Source organism: Colobus angolensis, unplaced genomic scaffold (assembly GCF_000951035.1).
Source record: "Colobus angolensis palliatus isolate OR3802 unplaced genomic scaffold, Cang.pa_1.0 Scaffold158, whole genome shotgun sequence".
In the NCBI taxonomy this organism is placed as follows: domain Eukaryota; kingdom Metazoa; phylum Chordata; class Mammalia; order Primates; family Cercopithecidae; genus Colobus; species Colobus angolensis.
Window position 1 is genome coordinate 1,441,324 of NW_012114688.1, and position 17,313 is coordinate 1,458,636.

Below are 17,313 nucleotides of genomic sequence, written 5' to 3' on the forward strand. Positions count from 1 at the left end.
GTTCCCGCCGAGGCAGTGGCGGCGGGAGCGGCAGAGACGGCAGCGGCCGGAGTCCCGTTGCTGAGTCTCACATCCGGGTTCTGGCGGTGACCCAGCTGCGGCCGCCGCGGAGATGTGACCCGGCAGTACGGCAAATATGGCGGAGGTAAGGGAGCGAGCTCCCCCTCCCTGTCCCGGAGCCGGGCGCCCCCGGCCCTGGGCCGGGGAGGAGTGGAGTGGGCCTGGCCAGGAGAGGCCCGGCCCTGCTGGCGCCACTGCCCACCTGTTGTCTGGAACAGGCCATGCTCTGGGCGGGAGCTTCGCCTGGAACTTAGTTGGGATGGGTCCGGGGTTAGGAGGAAGCGGAGGCGTACTTGGACTTCGGGGGCAGTTTGAAGGGTAGTGCAGCGTAGTAGTGCGGGGCGAGGGGGAGGGGGCGCCCGCCGGGGAAGGGGTGCCTGTGGCGCAACTTCGCCGGCCGGTGCTAGGGGCCAGGAGAGAAGCTGCTGCTTCCTCTTGCGAAGTTTTTTCCCTTCCTAACCGAGATGCTGTTGCGCCCTTCCGCGTCACCCCCATCCGTTTACGACTGACATCCAGTCTGTGTTGGTGGGGAAAACGTAAGGCTGATGGCCTTTAACTCTGTAATTTTCATGATTGTGGTAAAATGAGCGTGGAGAAATTAACCTGGCCAGCCGCAGTCCAGCCCTCCAGGTTGGGGGGGAGTCTGCCCATTTATCCAGACAGTTCTATCGCCCTCTCCCCAAGGTACAACCTCTGAGTTGCTTTTCCACCTCCCCCACCACCTTCACTTTCCAGGCTTCCCGCCCCCCCCCCTCCGTTTCCAAATCAAGGCTACCTATTCTTCTTTCTCTTCTAATTTTTCTTTCATTGGAGAAGCTTTTTCTTGTTTCTTTTTGCTCGTTTTATAGTAAACAAGTTCCCAAAGCCCCTTTCTTTGATTTTACATATTTGGGCCGCATTTGGCGGGCATACAACTGCTGTTGATTTATCATTAATCGGAACTAAGTATATGCTGCTGGAACTTTAGGTAACTGGAAGTTTAAACCTTTAAAATATCTGAAGTTTTGTGAGGATTTGTTTTGTTTCCTTTTTTCCTTACCCGTGGAACAATTTCAGTATTCTTTATCTCTGGGAGTTTGAGATGATATATCTGGATTTTTTTATGTCTCCTTTGAAATAAGGCACTGTAAGTTTTGATTGATAAGGCATTTCTCTTGTTTGAATTGCCATTTTCATGGTTTCACAGGCACCTCAAAACAGATTTAGGAAGGAGGGTGAGATTTTACTGTAGCAGTCAGGACTGTTTGCTGCCAATATTTTTTTTTAAACATTCAGTATTTCTAATTTACAACTAAATTTAGATCTTAGATTTATTTTCATTTCTTTTGCTCTTGGTGGTTAAAGAATTGTATTTCCAGGCACACGAATTGGAGAACGTAGTACTTTCTGTTTCCCCAAAATGTGACTGCGTTTGTTCCAGTAGACTGACAATCGGTACCTGGATTTTAGTACTGGTGAGGTTCTTATTCTTAAGTGTTACTTTCCTTCATGTTTAAGGAGTTGTGTGTAGCTGAATTTATACATTTTGTCAGTTAGTGTCTTCAGTGGACCCCTTTCAGTGAGTATCCCATAAGCAGCAGTGTGCTACATAGGTAACGTGGTTTCTTCTCTCATGATGTTGCTCAGGATGGTTTGAACTTTAAGGTGTGTAGTCATACTAAGGCGAGATATTACTGAAAGAAAATAGCTTATACAGAGAAATTTAAGTTAAAAAAACTTAAATTTAAAATTTCTGTGTTTTTAAAAAACATTTTACTGCTGAGGGTACTAAAAATCTAATATATAAAAGAAATTATGTTAACTTTTTTGTTTTAAAAATTAAAGATGGTTGCATTATTGTAAATTAAAGGAAAAAGATATTTTGATTCACTAATCAGTCATTTCCTAATATTTTCTAATGTATGTTTTAGTTTTCTTAAATATTTTATCAGTTCGAGAATGGAATGTTTTGTAGGAACGCATGGATGGTTCAACTTCAAGAAGGAAATAACTGGAATTTCGTTTTTAGTGTTTATTTAATGACCTGATATCTTTAAACAATTTATCTTCTATATTCTTCAGTTGCTTGTGGATAGTTTCATATATAGTGAATTGGGGAAGAGTTAGAGGAACTTTCGTGATCTGTGTCCTACAAAAAAATCTAAGACGGGTGAAGAACTGAAAAGTACAATTGATTTATAATTTTCCTGGCCTCAATACTTGAATAATTACGATGAGTTTTGAGACCAGTGGTTTTAAAAAAATTGGACGAAGGAGAAATGCTTGGTTGGCTTTTACTTTGAGCTCTCAGTAGATTCATTCTTTATGAAGCCAATATAAAAGCATGTGATGAAATAATCCAGATGCTGAATTACTGTGCTTTTGATCAAATAAATCTGAGGATTTAAGGATAGCTTGTGAAGTAACAGTAAGTGCAAAGCAATAGTATATATCTGTTTGTTAAATCTGAGGGTGAAAACAGGTTATTGAAGTATGTCTCCAGAGAAAAATGTAGTTATTATGCTTCTGGGCTTTAAAAAAAAAAAAAAAAAAAAAAGATCGTTGCTTCCTACAAGAGCATGACCCTGACCATGTTTTTCCAGAAAAACGTTTAATTCTTGAATACAAACGCCTTAGATGTGAATAGGATATACTGATTTTTTATATTTGATCTGATTATCTTAGTCCATAATAGGAAGTATATATTGGTTCTTCAGTTATAACACTAAAACCATATTTAATGTACTTAGAATGAATGGCATATGCTCCCTTGCTTAATACTTTTTGGCAATATTTCTCATTGCTTATTATCCCTTAAAATTATTTATCAACCTTCTAAAAGGACGCTCTTCTACTCACACTTAAAGGAAGGAAATTACAGGATAGTTGCAGTTTTACTAACTGCAGAAATAAGAGGAAAATGAGAGAAAAAATAAGAGGAAGAAATAGTTGATCCTTTGGGTTTTATAAGGAATGTACTAGGGACCTTTGGGAGCGAACAATTTGACTTTTATTTTAGCGTTTGTAAACATGTAAGGGACTTTCTTCTCAGGGAAAAAAATCCATGGCACAATTCAAGACCTATCTTTTCACCTAGGCCACATTTCTGTGATATAAAGAGAAAAAAAATTAATGGATTTACTTTTTTCTATTTAAGTATTTTAGTACTTTCAAAGATGGTATATAATCTGTTTATTCATTTTCACATTTACCTATTCATTTCTCTTTAAAATGGACTCCTTGCTTAACATTTTTTGAGTGTGTTTGGATTTTGTTTTTTAAGGAAGGATTATGTTAAATGTTACTCATGAAAACGTTAGTTTCTACTCTAAGCAAAATGTGTTTCACTGCAGTGAATTTAAGCTTCAAATAATTCTCCACACTAGTAATGAAATTTTTTGTGTGTGTTTATACTTCAGAGCTATTAATATTTTAAAAGTGGTCGAGATCACCGGTGCGTGAGAGTCCTAAAAAGCTTAATTCAGTGGCAGTAAGAGTCAGGGTACTTGAATAAGTGGGAAAGGTTTGGTGGGAGAAATAAGTGAATTATTTTAAGATAATTCTGGTAAGTGAGACTAACAAGTTTTCTTAATAATTCAGAAGTAAAACACTGCCATTGAAGCTTAAGCATGTCTTTATGAAAAGTAATCAGCTATCTAGAAATGCCTGCCTGGCTTGACGTTTATTCAGAATTCATTGCAGTGATTAAATTGTTCAAGTACCAGTCATTGCTTGGGGCTCGTTCTGTTTGTCTTATTCTGTGGCTTAGAACAATAACTGTTACTATGTAGGTATGAAATTCATAAAGTAGCACCTCAAGAAAGTGTTTCTGCAAATTGAGATTTTTTTCTTAACAGTCCTAGATTTTAAAAAACAAATTTAAACATATCTCATGCATTTAGCTACAAACTCCTTAGTAGTGTTAGGTTTCTAGAGCAATTTATAATAAAAGTAAAGTTAGGTCTTGAAGAAAATCTAAATCTTTTGATCACAGAGAAAATGAAACTGAGCAGAGAGTTTACATAGTTTGTCCTAGGTCGTGCAATTCATCTATGGCACAATTTAGACTGGAACCCAGCCTTCTGTATTCCTAGTGCTTATTTTCTTTTTCTTTCTTTCTTTTTTTTGAGACAGGGTCGGTCTTTGTTGTCTAGGCTGGAGTGCAATGGCAGGAATCATAGCTCACTACAACCTCAAACTCCTGGGTCAGGTGATCGATCCTTCCCTCGCAGCCTCTCAAGTAGCTGGGACTATAGGCATGTGCCATCACGCCGGCTAACTTTTTATTTTTTTGTGGAGACAGGGTCTCGCTATGTTGATCAGACTGGTCTCAAGCTTCTGGCCTTAAGTGATCCGCCTGTCTTGTGCTGGGATTACAGGCGTTTGCCACTGTTCCCGGTCCTTATTTTCTATGATATCATTTTACCTTCTGAATTGTTACTACTATGGTAAATTGCTAATTTTAACTTAAGTACCTTCTTAAGCTTTTTACACCCCTGAATTCCTGAGAGTAACAACAAAGTTAAGTAACTTAATTTTATTGGAGGAGAAGATTGAGCCCTCTCCTCAATTGAGCCCTTGACATGGTAACCATCTTTCACCCTAAAGTAGGACCAGGATAACTCTTTCTAGGCTTCTAATTCCCATCTCCATTGCTCTAAGAAGCTCTGACTTTGAGTCTACACAACTAAGAAGATGATGGCAACGCTTAAAAATGGTGGTGGAATTGGTTTGAGGGGAAAAATTTGTTCAGACAGTAATACTCATTCAAAATAAGCTTTTGATTGCCGGGAATAAAAAATTCTAGTAATTCCTTCATGTTTCTATTATGTTGTTGTTAGGGTTTTTTTTTGGTGAAAATAATGATAATGTTGTAGTTAGTTATTTCTTTACTCTCAAATTAGAGTTTTCTGTTGTGTGGGACATTTCCCACCATGTTCTAGAAAAATGTAAAAGAATTATTTCAGCAAATCTGAGGCATTGAATATTTGTTACAACTATTAGCAATTTTATCAACTAAATCATACAAATATGTGGGTAAGGGTCAACTTGCTATAAAAGTTACTAGAGTTTGTTTTTAATTTGTTTTAGCCCATGCATACTCTGTATACAGTCTTTGTCTCTCTAGTGTTGTTTTCTATCTCAGATAAGATAAATATGTACCCCCAAAACACTGAAGTTTTCAAAATTATGGCTTAAAAAATAGTAGCAAGTACTAGGTTTTCTTAAAAATCAAAATTTAGAGGAAGAAAATGAAAATGTCTCATAATTCCACAAGACAGTCCATAGTGACTTTCATTTTAAGAAAGAATGCATAGTGCATGAAAGTGGTTAGAAAATTTCAACAGTATAGAACTGTATTAAATGAAAAAAGCCTCTTCTCCCTGACCCCATTCCCTAGACGTAACTATTGTTAACAGGTATCTTGTATGTCCTTTTGAGGAAAAAAAAATTTATTCTGTATTATTCCATATTCCAGCCCAGTTTACGCGCTGTTCTACGGTTTTCTTTATACTGCTAATTTTTTTTGGCATATATTCCTCTGTCAACACAAACAGATATCTCATTATTTTTAATGGAGTCATAGTGTTCTATTGTTTGGAGAACTATGTATGGAAGAACTGTGTATCATTTCTAATCAGCTAAGTGATGGACTTTAAATGTTTTCTAACTTTTTGCTATAAACAACTTTGTGGTAGTGAATGTTATATATCTATGTCTTGGTGTCTTTTTTTAAATCTATCAGTAGGATAAGTTCATGTTGGCAAAATGATATCCAGTGTGGTTGACATAACTTATTTCTACTGGTAACATTATGAGTGCATTTTAAATATTTTTTAAAACCCAATTTTAAATCATCCTTCCTAAAAGTATTTTTTTCTAAAAATAGGTATTGTTATAAATAAGCACTTACTTAGCTTTAGTTTTGTTTTGTTTTTGTTTTTTTGAGATGGAGTCTCTGTTGCCCAGGCTGGAGTGCCGTGGCACGATCTGGGCTCACTGCAACCTCCGCCTCCTGGGTTCAAGCAATTCTGCTTCAGCCTCCCAAGTAGCTGGGATTACAGGCGCCTGCCATCAAATTTTTTGTAAAAATACAAAAATTTTTTGTATTTTAGTGGAGACAGCATTTTGCCATGTTGGCCAGGCTGGTCTCGAACCCCTGACCTAGGGTGATTTGCTTGCCTCAGCCTCCCAAAGTGCTAGGATTATAGGTGTGAGCCACCGCACCCTCCTTAGTTTTCTTTTTCTCTCTCCTTTCTCCCTTCTATTTTATGGTAGTAATTAATGGTAGATATTGGGGGTTTTCCTGGAAGGTATTGTTACGGTAACAGTTTCTAAAGACTGATAACAGTCTGACATGACAGATGACTACTTGCAGTCACATTTTAAACATACTTTGAACTGATGAAAATCATTTCAAAAAGAAAAGAGAGGCCGGGCACGGTGGCTCACACCTTTGATCTTAGCACTTTGGGAGGCTGAGGGGGGCGGATCATGAGGTCAGGAGATCGAGACCATCCTGGCAAGCGTGGTAAAACCCCATCTCTACTAAAATACAAAAAATTAGCTGGGTGTGGTGGTGTGCACCTGTAGTCCCAGCTACTCAGGAGGCTGAGGCAGGCCAGTCGCTTGCACCCACAAGGCCGAGATTGCAGTGAGCCAAGATCGCGCCACTGCACTCCAGCCTGGGCGACAGAGCGAGACTCCATCTCAAAAAAAAAGAAAAAAGAAAAAAATGAGAGTGAAGAAGGAGAGAAGTGACGAGTGAAATTTTTGAGCAGTTATGTCTCTAGAAGGTACAAAAGGACACTATAGAAGGAGGAGTCAGGGTCTAGACATCAGGCCTGCCTTCACCACCTACCATGGAACCTTAATCTAGTCAGTGTATCTCCTTGGGTTTACTGATTTATAAAATGAGGTAGGTGGGGCAGGTATTATTCCGATATTTATGATTATGATCAGCTAACTAGATGCTTTTGAAAATGTGTAGCACTGGATTGGGCATGGTGGCTCACGCCTGTAATCCCAGCACTTCGGGAGGCCGAGGCAGGAAGATCACTTGAGGTTAGTTTGAGACCAGCCTGGCCAGCATGGTGAAACCCTGTGTCTGTTAAAAATACAAAAATTAGCCTGCCGTGGTGGCACACGCTTGTAATCCCAGCTACTTGGTAGGCTAAGGCAGGAGAACCGCTTGAATCTGGGAGGCAGAGGCTGCAGTGAGCCAAGATCATGCCACTGCACTTTTGCCTGGCCGACACAGCAAGTCTCTATCTCAAAAAAAAAAAAGAAAAGAAAAGAAAATGTGTAGCACTATATAAATGTAAGCTGGATGTGCTATTTTATTTCATATCTAAATAAAAAGTACCCTTATTCCACACCCAAATCTCCTATATTAAGATGCTAAACTCACTTGTTATTTTGAAAGATCATCACTTTTGATAATTAGCTATACAAAGTAATGTGTACAGTATGAAATGTTTTCAAATACCAATTTTTTAGAAACTCATCTTTGATTTAATGGGATATATTTAACTTTAAATAATCTAAGCTCAATCCTACCCCCAAACATATAGAACAGAATTTTATTTTGGAAGTAAAATACTAAAATATATATGGATAATAAATGTATCTGTAGGCAGACCACTCTAGTTTTCCCCCTGTGCTAATCTAGATATGCCTTTAAATCATAGTCATTGAAACATTCTAGTATGTCTGACATAATCACTAATGTTACCTTTGAACACTGGGTGTTGCACTCTGTATCAGCTGTGCTTACAAATGCTACTTGTCCTCAAGCATCTGGTATCTTAATCATAGGAAAGTGTTTGCAGCGTTTTTTAGAACTTTATTTACCACCAGAGCAACAATCAGTAAGATATTTGTTGGCATTCACTACTCATGAGGCCTTTTACAAACTGAAGTATATGAACACCATTTACAATTCAAAATCTCTATTAATATCTAGCATCAATAAAAATGTAACTTATTCTTCAGTAAAGTAACTTGTAATTAAAAAGCCTTTTTTCTTAAATCGGAAAACTGTTAAATGGAATAATTATTCCAGTGTTCGTAAGTCTTATTTTGTGTGGGTAGTGAGCATAGGATTAGATGAAGATGGTCATTAACATTGCTTGTAGCCTTACAGAGAAGGTTGTGCCTACAGTTGGGAAGTATAACTGCATGAAACACAAGTGGATTAATATTTTAAAATATTGATTTACTATGTAATAATTTGTGTGGTGGTTAACTCCGTTTTGAACCAGAAATGTGTAGCTCTGCCCAAAAGATGTTAAGCAAGCTAGAAACCCTTTTTGTGGTTACATTACTCTTGCCATGTCACTCTGTTCTCCAGCTTCCCATTAGAATAAAGAGATTTAAAAGTAGCACTGTATTTACTGTGTTCTGGCAGAGTAACTTTAAAATAATGATAGTGGTGTATCATTGGAAATACGCAATACTGGTTATTGTCAGATTTTTGCTAGACAATGCTATAGGAAGGAATTATTCTCTTATAAGAATTTAACAGAAAAAGTAGGACCTTTGAAATAGTGTGCTGCAAAAGAATGTGAGTCACCATATGGAATATAGAATCCCATGCTTACTACAATTACATAATATGGACAGTTTTAAAAACAGAATTTTAATACCCTATAGGAATTTGTCTTAGACACATCGTTTTTGAAAAATTGAGGATTTCACTCTTCTGTTTTCTTCTTGCCTCTCTTCCCCATTACTCAGCAGAAAGAAAATACTGCAAGATCCCTGTCTTTCCTCTGCTAGTGCTTTTGGCCTCCCACCATCTGTATTTTCTTATGGGCATGAAATAGATACTTCCGAATGAATTGGTGAAGCTTTAGTTCATGTTATTTGAAGCATCTTTTGTGTTTTTAATATTTGTTTTGTAAGAGTCTTACGTTTGTAGATGATTTGTTTATAATTGTGAATTAACTAAAACACAATTGTGCATTGTCAAGCAGTAACATTACTAAAATAAGTTGCTACCAGTTTTATTTTCAAATTTTCAAGTTGTGGTTAAATTTATGATAGGTAGAATGGTAGAGTAGAAGAAGCATTATAATTGGAAATCTGTGTAGTCTTGCATCAGATAACCTAAACTCTCTAGGCTTTAGCTTGAATGCTTGCTAATTCCGTTATAACTTAAAAATATATTGTTTATCACTAAAGTTAACCTAATATAGTGTTTGGTGCTTAAATAGAATTTTAATTTTTCATTTTGCTTTGTTACAACTTAATTTTTATTTGAGATAATGTCCTAAATTATTTCTGTCTCCCATCTCACACTCACTTTTTTTTAAGTCAGAGACCAGCTTGATAGCAAACTTTGTGCATAGTTCTGTGTTGATAGGAGAAAATCTATTTCAGAAAATCTCAAGATCTAAAATCATACTACTTAAACCACATATGTTATGAGGCCCACATGTGCCTTTAAAATCTGAACTCTATGTTATTGTCTTTATTTCTAGATTCAGGAGTCTTTGGAATTTTTCTTTATGCTTAAATGTAATGAAAGGGAAAGGATTATATGGGAAGTTTTAGTTTGTCTTAGAAAATGCAGACATTAGAACTAAAATGCAGACATTAAAACTTACCATAGTTTTTGGCATCATAGTAGTCATTGAATAATTTTGGTAATGTTTGTGAAGATACATTGTGCAGAAATACTGATTTTTCCTCTTTTCTCCTCTTCTCAGCCATCTGTTGAATCTTCAAGTCCAGGTAAGTATTTTCTGTATTTTTTATAATCTCTGTTTGAGTAACATTTGTCCTATTAGTTACATAAAGACTAGAGGAGTTAGACTATTATCTGACTTGCTTTTCTTCTGAATGCTTCTTTTCTCTGGGGAAAAAGAAATGGATGAAATGTTTGACTACCCATGAAAGTACAGGTGAGGCTGCTGTGATTTCATCCTAAAAATGACTGTTTTGGGGGTTTTCTTTTTTTTGGTGAGTTGCTGTATGTATTTCTCACAGTTGTACATTATTGTTTGACTTGTAGTATATATATAAAGTATACTTTTTAAAAAGGAATCGTTAGCTTAGAAATATTTAATAGAATAGATAAATAGAAATCATTAGAAATATTTGCTTGTGTAGGAATTTCAAAGTATTTTATTTGAGAAAAAATTGTTAATGTATTTCAGAGGGAGGGGAAAATAAAGTAAGCAAAAGATTCAACAAGTGAATATTTAATGTAAATAAGGAATATTCTAAATAAGGGAATCATTCTTAGATTTGAGTAGGATCAAGTTTTATGTTCTGACCACACATCTAGGATTTTTGTATTCTTTCTCAAATACAGCACATATTCATTTTTTCCTTAGAGATTGGAAACCTGTGATCTTGAATGAGATCTGTGCCACAAATTTTTTTTGTTTGGCCACTGTAGTGATCTTTAAAAATAAGAATATTTTATATATGAAATCTGGATTTAGGGTTCCCATGGTCTGGTACCACTGGGTACAGTATTTCTACATGGTAGTAATTCACTGGAGTTGAAGCAGTGAGGAAAGAGTCAGGTACTAGTCTTTTAGCCTCAGTGTCCCGTGACTATCAAGAGAAATGGGACTGCCTTCTGCATGGGATATGTGGGTTGAAGAGTAGTCCAATACAGAAGAGTGAGAAAGTGAGGCCCAGTAATGTTTTATTTGAAAACATCTCACATGTATTGAGTACTTAGATATGATGTATTCTGTATTACTAAATTTTCCAGATTGTTGAAGCAATCATCTTTCTGTGTTTTAAGTTTTAGGAAGAAAGCTTTTAACAATGCTTAACATAAAATACGCCTGTTTTCATGGTGCAAGGTCCTTTCTATGAACATGAATCATTGGACTCTGAGGATTGAATTAGATCACATCCATGTCCTTTTTAAATGACTAGTGTACTCAGTTGACGCTGATTTTGTCCTTTTGATTTCAGCTGAAAGCATCTTACTCTTTTTTTTTTTTTTTTTTGAGACGGAGTCTCGCTCTGTTGCCGGGGCTGGAGTGCAGTGGCCGGATCTCAGCTCACTGCAAGCTCCGCCTCTCGGGTGTACGCCATTCTCCTGCCTCAGCCTCCAGAGTAGCTGGGACTACAGGCGCCCACCACCTCGCCTGGCTAGATTTTTGTATTTTTTAATAGAGACGGGGTTTCACCGTGTTAGCCAGGATGGTCTCGATCTCCTGACCTCGTGATCCGCCCGTCTCGGCCTCCCAAAGTGCTGGGATTACAGGCTTGAGCCACCGCGCCCAGCCAACATCTTACTCTTTTTAATATGCTTGAGAGTAAAGTGTGTTAGGCTTTGTGCATTTCTGAAACACAATAATTTTTTTTGAACTTTCTGTTTTATATGTATATCCTGGATGGTTAAGATTGGGAGTAATCTGATCTTACATAAGTGTTAGGTCACCAAATTCATTTTTAGAACATGGAATTATTTCCGATTTTTTTTTTCAAACACAGAAATTGTTTTCATAGAAAAAATAGGTCCTACTTGTTTTTTATAGTATTGTGATATTGCAAATAAAACTGAGATATTTCTGATGAATTTTTGAGGCATTCATCCGATAGTACATAGATACATAAAATAATTACTAAGAAAGTGGTATTAGTAAGTGGCTTTGTCAGTTTCCATTACATTTGAATCAGCCTAGGCTGAACTGGAAGAATAATGGAGTTTGAAGAATACAAATGTTAGCCAGGCGCAGTGGCTTATGCCTGTAATCTCAACACTTTGGGACGCCGAGGCAGGTGGATCACTTGAGGTCAGGAGTTTGAGACCAGCCTGGCCAACATGGTGAAATTCTGTCTCTTCTAAAAATACAAAAATTAGCCAGGCACGGTGGCACATGCTCATAGGCCAGCTACTTGGGAGGCTGAGGTGGGAGAATCCTTTAACCCAGGAGGTGAAGGTTGCAGTGAACTGAGATCACACCACTCCAGCCTGAGCGATAGAGCGAGACTCCTTCTCTCAAAAAAAGAAAAAAAAAAGTCTTTGGTCACTTTGCTACTTGTTGAATACTTAACAGATTGAATGTTTTCAGTTTTCAGTTCAGTTCAATTTTCAGAAAATCCGGTTTTCTTTAGCTTGTTTTCAGACTGAGATAGATCTTTTGAGTTAGACAGTATTTGTCATATAAGGCTTCTGCCCAGGGCAGTGTTTATTGTTCTTATAAATAATGCTAATTACAACCAGTTATAAAAGTTGGTAGAGAAAATTAGCAATAGTCATGTAAAAAGTTTTTCGGTCCCCTGGTGAAAAGGCTGTATCCTCTGTAGCATCTGTACTTTGCAATCAGTGCTAGTAATAATAGTCACATGACCACATTAATTGCTTTGTTTGTAGTCTCCAGTGTAAGCCAAAGTAGAGGCACAATGTAAGGCTTTTTACCTGTAAGACTAGTTGCCATTAGAGGTAGGGAATTAATGGAGGTGAAGATAATTTAAAAAGTGGTTAAATGAGTAGACATGATACAAACTGAATTTACCTTTGAAAAGATGTAAGGTACCTTTTCTGCAGTAGCATGGGATTTCATGACAAAGCAGTGACATTTGCCTAACTCTGATACAAAATACTTAATGTATACAAAGCACCACACCCATTACCCCTAATGATTTATCATTGGGATTTTTTTTTTCCCTAGGAGACAGTCTAATGGTGGACCTAGCTATTGACAAGAATAAGATGGTTAGTTGGTTCTAAGGAACAAGGCAAAAAGAAGTCAGATGAAACAGATCAGATTAAGGAAAGAGAAAAACTGAAAATGGGAAGTTTATGGAAAAAAGTGTAGTGTGCGTGTAGGGAAAGGAATTGGAGTGAGACAGGAAGTAGTTCACCTACACTTTGTTATTTGATGTAATAAGGGAGTGAAATGGCAAGTCTTCATATATAATTGGCTTTGCAAATAATAACAAAAAATGGACATCAGGTGAATTATAGCACATGATTTGATGCTGTATACCCATGAATTTGAATTTTTTTAAAAGTCAGTAGAGTATAACAAGGAATTAAGCATAATTATTTTTGATGATACCTGTGTCCAATTACAATTATATTCTGATTGGGATAATAGTATACAAAGAGATGGTGTGAAGACTTTTTAGGGTCTTTCTGCCCACAAGGGAGAAAAGTATAGCATCATTTGTTAGCATCATTTGTGGGGATACATATTTATTGGACCACTCAGTGTTCGAGAAGATTCCTGAGTGAACTGAAAAGTTTGAGGAGAGTTTTCTTTTGAAAACTCAGAAGAGAAAAGGATTGGGACAGAAAACTACACCTATATTATTGTTTCTCAAATTGTGTGCCTATGGAGCCCTTGTGTCCATTCCGTCAAGCAGTACTAAGATGCTCTGCTGAAACTGTGCTAAGCTTTTCTTAATTTCTGGAAGAAAATTAAGATAATATGCTTTTCTAAAAGTTTTTTTTTTTTTTTTTTTTTTTGAGACGGAGTCTCGCTCTGTCGCCCAGGCTGGAGTGCAGTGGCCGGATCTCAGCTCACTGCAAGCTCCGCCTCCCGGGTGTATGTCATTCTCCTGCCTCAGCCTCCTGAGTAGCTGGGACTACAGGCGCCCGCCACCTCGCCCGGCTAGTTTTTTGTATTTTTTTTAGTAGAGACGGTGTTTCACCGGGTTAGCCAGGATGGTCTCGATCTCCTGACCTTGTGATCCGCCCATCTTGGCCTCCCAAAGTGCGGGGATTACAGGCTTGAGCCACCGCGCCTGGCCAAAAGTTTTTATTTTGTAAATTATTCTAAAACTTTGATAAGTGTTTATTCATTTTTACTATACTCTGGTAGAAGGTATCTGACTTGGCATATAATTATGTTTTTAGTTTTCTATTTAATATCAGTTCCTCCCTCCCTCCTTCCCTGCCTCCCTCCCTTCCTTCTCCCTTCCCTTCCCTTTCTTCCTTTCTTCTTTTCCTTTTTCCTTTCTTCCTTTCTTTTTTGAGATGAGGTCTCACTGTGTTGCCCAGGCTTTTCTTGAACCCCTGAGCTCAAGCAATCCTCCTGCCTTGGCCTCCTAAAGTGCTGGGATTACAGACATGAGCCCCTGCGCCTGGTCTAGTATCAGTATTTTCTTATGCTTCTGACAGGGCACAATGATGTTAAGTGCTTTGCCATGTGACCTGGCTGGCATTCACTTGTCTTAGTACATAGACTCTCATTAAGTATTCTTTGAGGCAGTATACTAAATTAATTTACGGGAGGCTTGGAGTGCAATAAAAGCATAGTTGTTGGGATTAGTATACCCAGAATCAAATTCATCTTTGCCGTTTACTGGCTTTGTAAGTTTAGACTTGCTACTTAAAATCTCTAAGCCTTGAGTTTTTATTTTGTTTTTTTCCTCTTTAAATGGGGTGATAATACCTACTTCGTAGGATTGTTTGAAGATTAATTGAGATAATGTATATGACGTGCTTGAACATACTGTCTGGCACATAGTAAACACTCAAAAAATGATTCTTTTGAAAATTGTTGTAACTGAAGAACCCTAAGCCTTGGGCACTCCCTTATTCATAATAGTCAGATTTTCAAGAAGTCAGCTCTATCTCTTTGCTTTACTTATTGGTTCTCTTTCTGGAGTGAAATGAAAGAATAGGTACATCTATTAATGTCTAACCATCAACAGTTAAAACTTTAAAAATTGCTAATTTTTTCAGTGTTCGGTAACTCATTTGTTTATTAGTAAACAATGCTTTTGCAAATCTAGGTCCACATTGGCAGTAGTAAAACATGGGGATATTTTACAGACTATGTATGCCCAGCCTTTGCATTATGCTATTTACAAAGCTTGACCCTACAGGGCCCAGCAGTATTCCCCAACCACATGTCAGTTACCTACTAGATTATTTTTAATGCCTTTGATAAGAGTTCTGTATGCAGTTTTGATAAATTTTGCTATTCTCAGTCTTTTGGGTTATTTCTGATTAAAATCCACTAAGTTAAGGACAGTTACCCAAATATTAGATTTTTTTTTTTTTTTTAAAGTCAGGCCCTTGCTCTGCTTCCCAGGCTGGAGTGCAGTAGTGTGATCATGACTCACTGTGGCCTTGCCCTCCCAGGCTCAGGCAGTTCTCCTGCCTCAGCCTCCTTACTGACTGGGATGACAGTCGCACAGCACCACACCCAGCTAATTTTTAAATTTTTTTTAGAGACGGGGTCTCATTATGTTGCCCAGGCTGGTCTCAAACTCCCAGGCTCAAGTGATCCTCCCGTCTTGGCTTCGTGAAGTGCTGGGATTAAAGCATGAGCAGCTACATCCAGCCACTAGAATGTATTTTCAAGGAAGTACTTACAGAATAATAATATTTGAGTGCAGCTGTGTCTTCACTAGACTGTGTATTCAGATGACTATATATTTCACATAACTATACAGTCATCCCTCGATATCTGTGAACCTCCCTCAGATACCAAAATTGTGGATGCTCAAATCCCTGATACAAAATACATAGTATTTGTGTATAACCTATGCACATTCTCTTATATGCTTTACATAATCTCTGGTGTGTGTGTGTGTATATATACAAAATACCTAATATAGGTAAACACTATGTAAATAGTTATACTGTGTTGTTTGGGGAATAATGACAAGAAAAAAGCCTGTACATGTTGAAGGCAGACCCAGGTTTTTTGTTTGTTTGTTTTTTCTCTTAATATTTTCAGTCTGCTGTTGGTTGAATCCACAGACACAGAAGCCGTGGACATGGAGGGTTGACTTACAGTCTCCTCATGGGCCAGAGGAGTTCAAACTCATTGGGTCTATCAAACATCAATCAAATGGTTAAGAATTGTGTTTTTTAGGACCAGGTACACCTGTAATCCCAGCACTTTGGGAAGCCAAGGCAGATTGATTGCTGGAGCCTGGGAGTTCAAGACCATCCAGGCAACACAGCAAGACCCTGCCTTTACCAAAAAAATATTTAAAAATTAGCTGGGTGTGGTGGTTGTAGTCCCAGCTACTTTGGAGGCAGAGGTAGAAGGATCGCTTGACTCTAGGAGGTCGAGGCTGCAGTGAGCTGTGATTGTGTCACTGCACGCTAGCCTGAGACAGAGCGAGACCCTGTCTCAAAGAAGAAAAAGAAAAAAAAGAATTGTGACTTTTTTCCACATGAAAAACCTGTTCTTATTTGATATGACCATTTATTATTTACAACTTGTTTCATATTTATAACATCATAAACACTTTTAAAACTGTAGACATTTTCCTCCCATTTTGCCATTGTAACTGTTAAAAAGCAATATATAATAGTTGCTGTGCGTAGCTTTTTCTTGGTACTTTTGACTTACATCCAGCTTCAAATAAAAATAAATACATTAATATTACTAAGATCCACTTAATTTGGTTTACCAATCTTTTTGAAATATTCCTTACCAGGAGGTTCAGCAACATCAGATGACCATGAATTTGATCCATCAGCTGACATGCTGGTTCACGATTTTGATGATGAACGAACATTAGAAGAGGAAGAAATGATGGAAGGAGAAACAAACTTCAGTTCTGAAATAGAAGATCTTGCAAGGGTAAATAACGTGTAGAGCTAGGGTATGAATTAGTTATGACTTTTTTGTGGAAAGGGAAGATTTGAAATTTTGATTCTCTGTTTAGGAGAGAAATTGTTTTATATATTAACGACTGAAAAATTCTGTGTGATCATAGGTGGTATATTTAAAGTTTGAAAAGAAAGGCTTTTAAAAACAATGACTTTATTATGTGAAATAACAGAATTCACATAGTTACTTTGGTAAAACATAGACTATTAAAGGATTCTACTACAAAAGGTCTGGTCAAAAATAGACTATAAAAAGATTCTACACAGCCTCTTATATACCCTTTGTCCTTCCCCAGTTACCATATCTTTTACTTATTCTCCTTCAGAGCCAAAAATGTCTTGAAATATCATCTTCCATTCACTACATAAAGTGTTCTAGATTATCTCCACCTCTTCCTATCAAGGTGACCAGTGAACTTTCCTTGTTATATCTATTGTTACGTTCAGTTTTCTCTTGCTACCTTACTTTTTCTCAGCAGTATTCAATGTAGTTTAACACTCCCTTCTTTTACTTGAATTCTGGAGTACACCACTGTCTGGTTTTCTTTATCTTTTTGTTCCTATTCAGTATCTTTTGCAGACTCTTCTTCCCTTACTCAAGGTTTACATTTTGGCAGTTTGTAATTCTCAGTTTGGACCTTCTTTTTTTCTCTCCTGTCTTTGTCTGGATCAGTGCTCCTCAGAATGTAGTATGAGGGTCAGCTGCATTAGAATCA

At 37.4% G+C, this 17,313-nt stretch overlaps 1 protein-coding gene across 12 annotated transcripts in view; it reads left to right on the top strand.

Annotated features, from left to right (window-relative positions):
* Window positions 1-17,313, top strand: part of MIER1 (mesoderm induction early response 1, transcriptional regulator) — a 67,801-nt gene that overhangs the window by 5,680 nt on the left and 44,808 nt on the right. For 7 of the 12 annotated variants that reach the window (XM_011936861.1, XM_011936860.1, XM_011936866.1 and 4 more), the window contains 2 exons: window positions 9,753-9,777; window positions 16,423-16,568. In XM_011936861.1, coding sequence (XP_011792251.1) covers window positions 9,753-9,777; window positions 16,423-16,568 — 171 coding nt within the window. Of the gene's footprint in view, window positions 146-9,747; window positions 9,824-10,562; window positions 10,578-16,422; window positions 16,569-17,313 lie in introns of all 12 variants that reach the window. The other 5 variants (XM_011936862.1, XM_011936868.1, XM_011936858.1 and 2 more) reach the window with 4 other exon arrangements.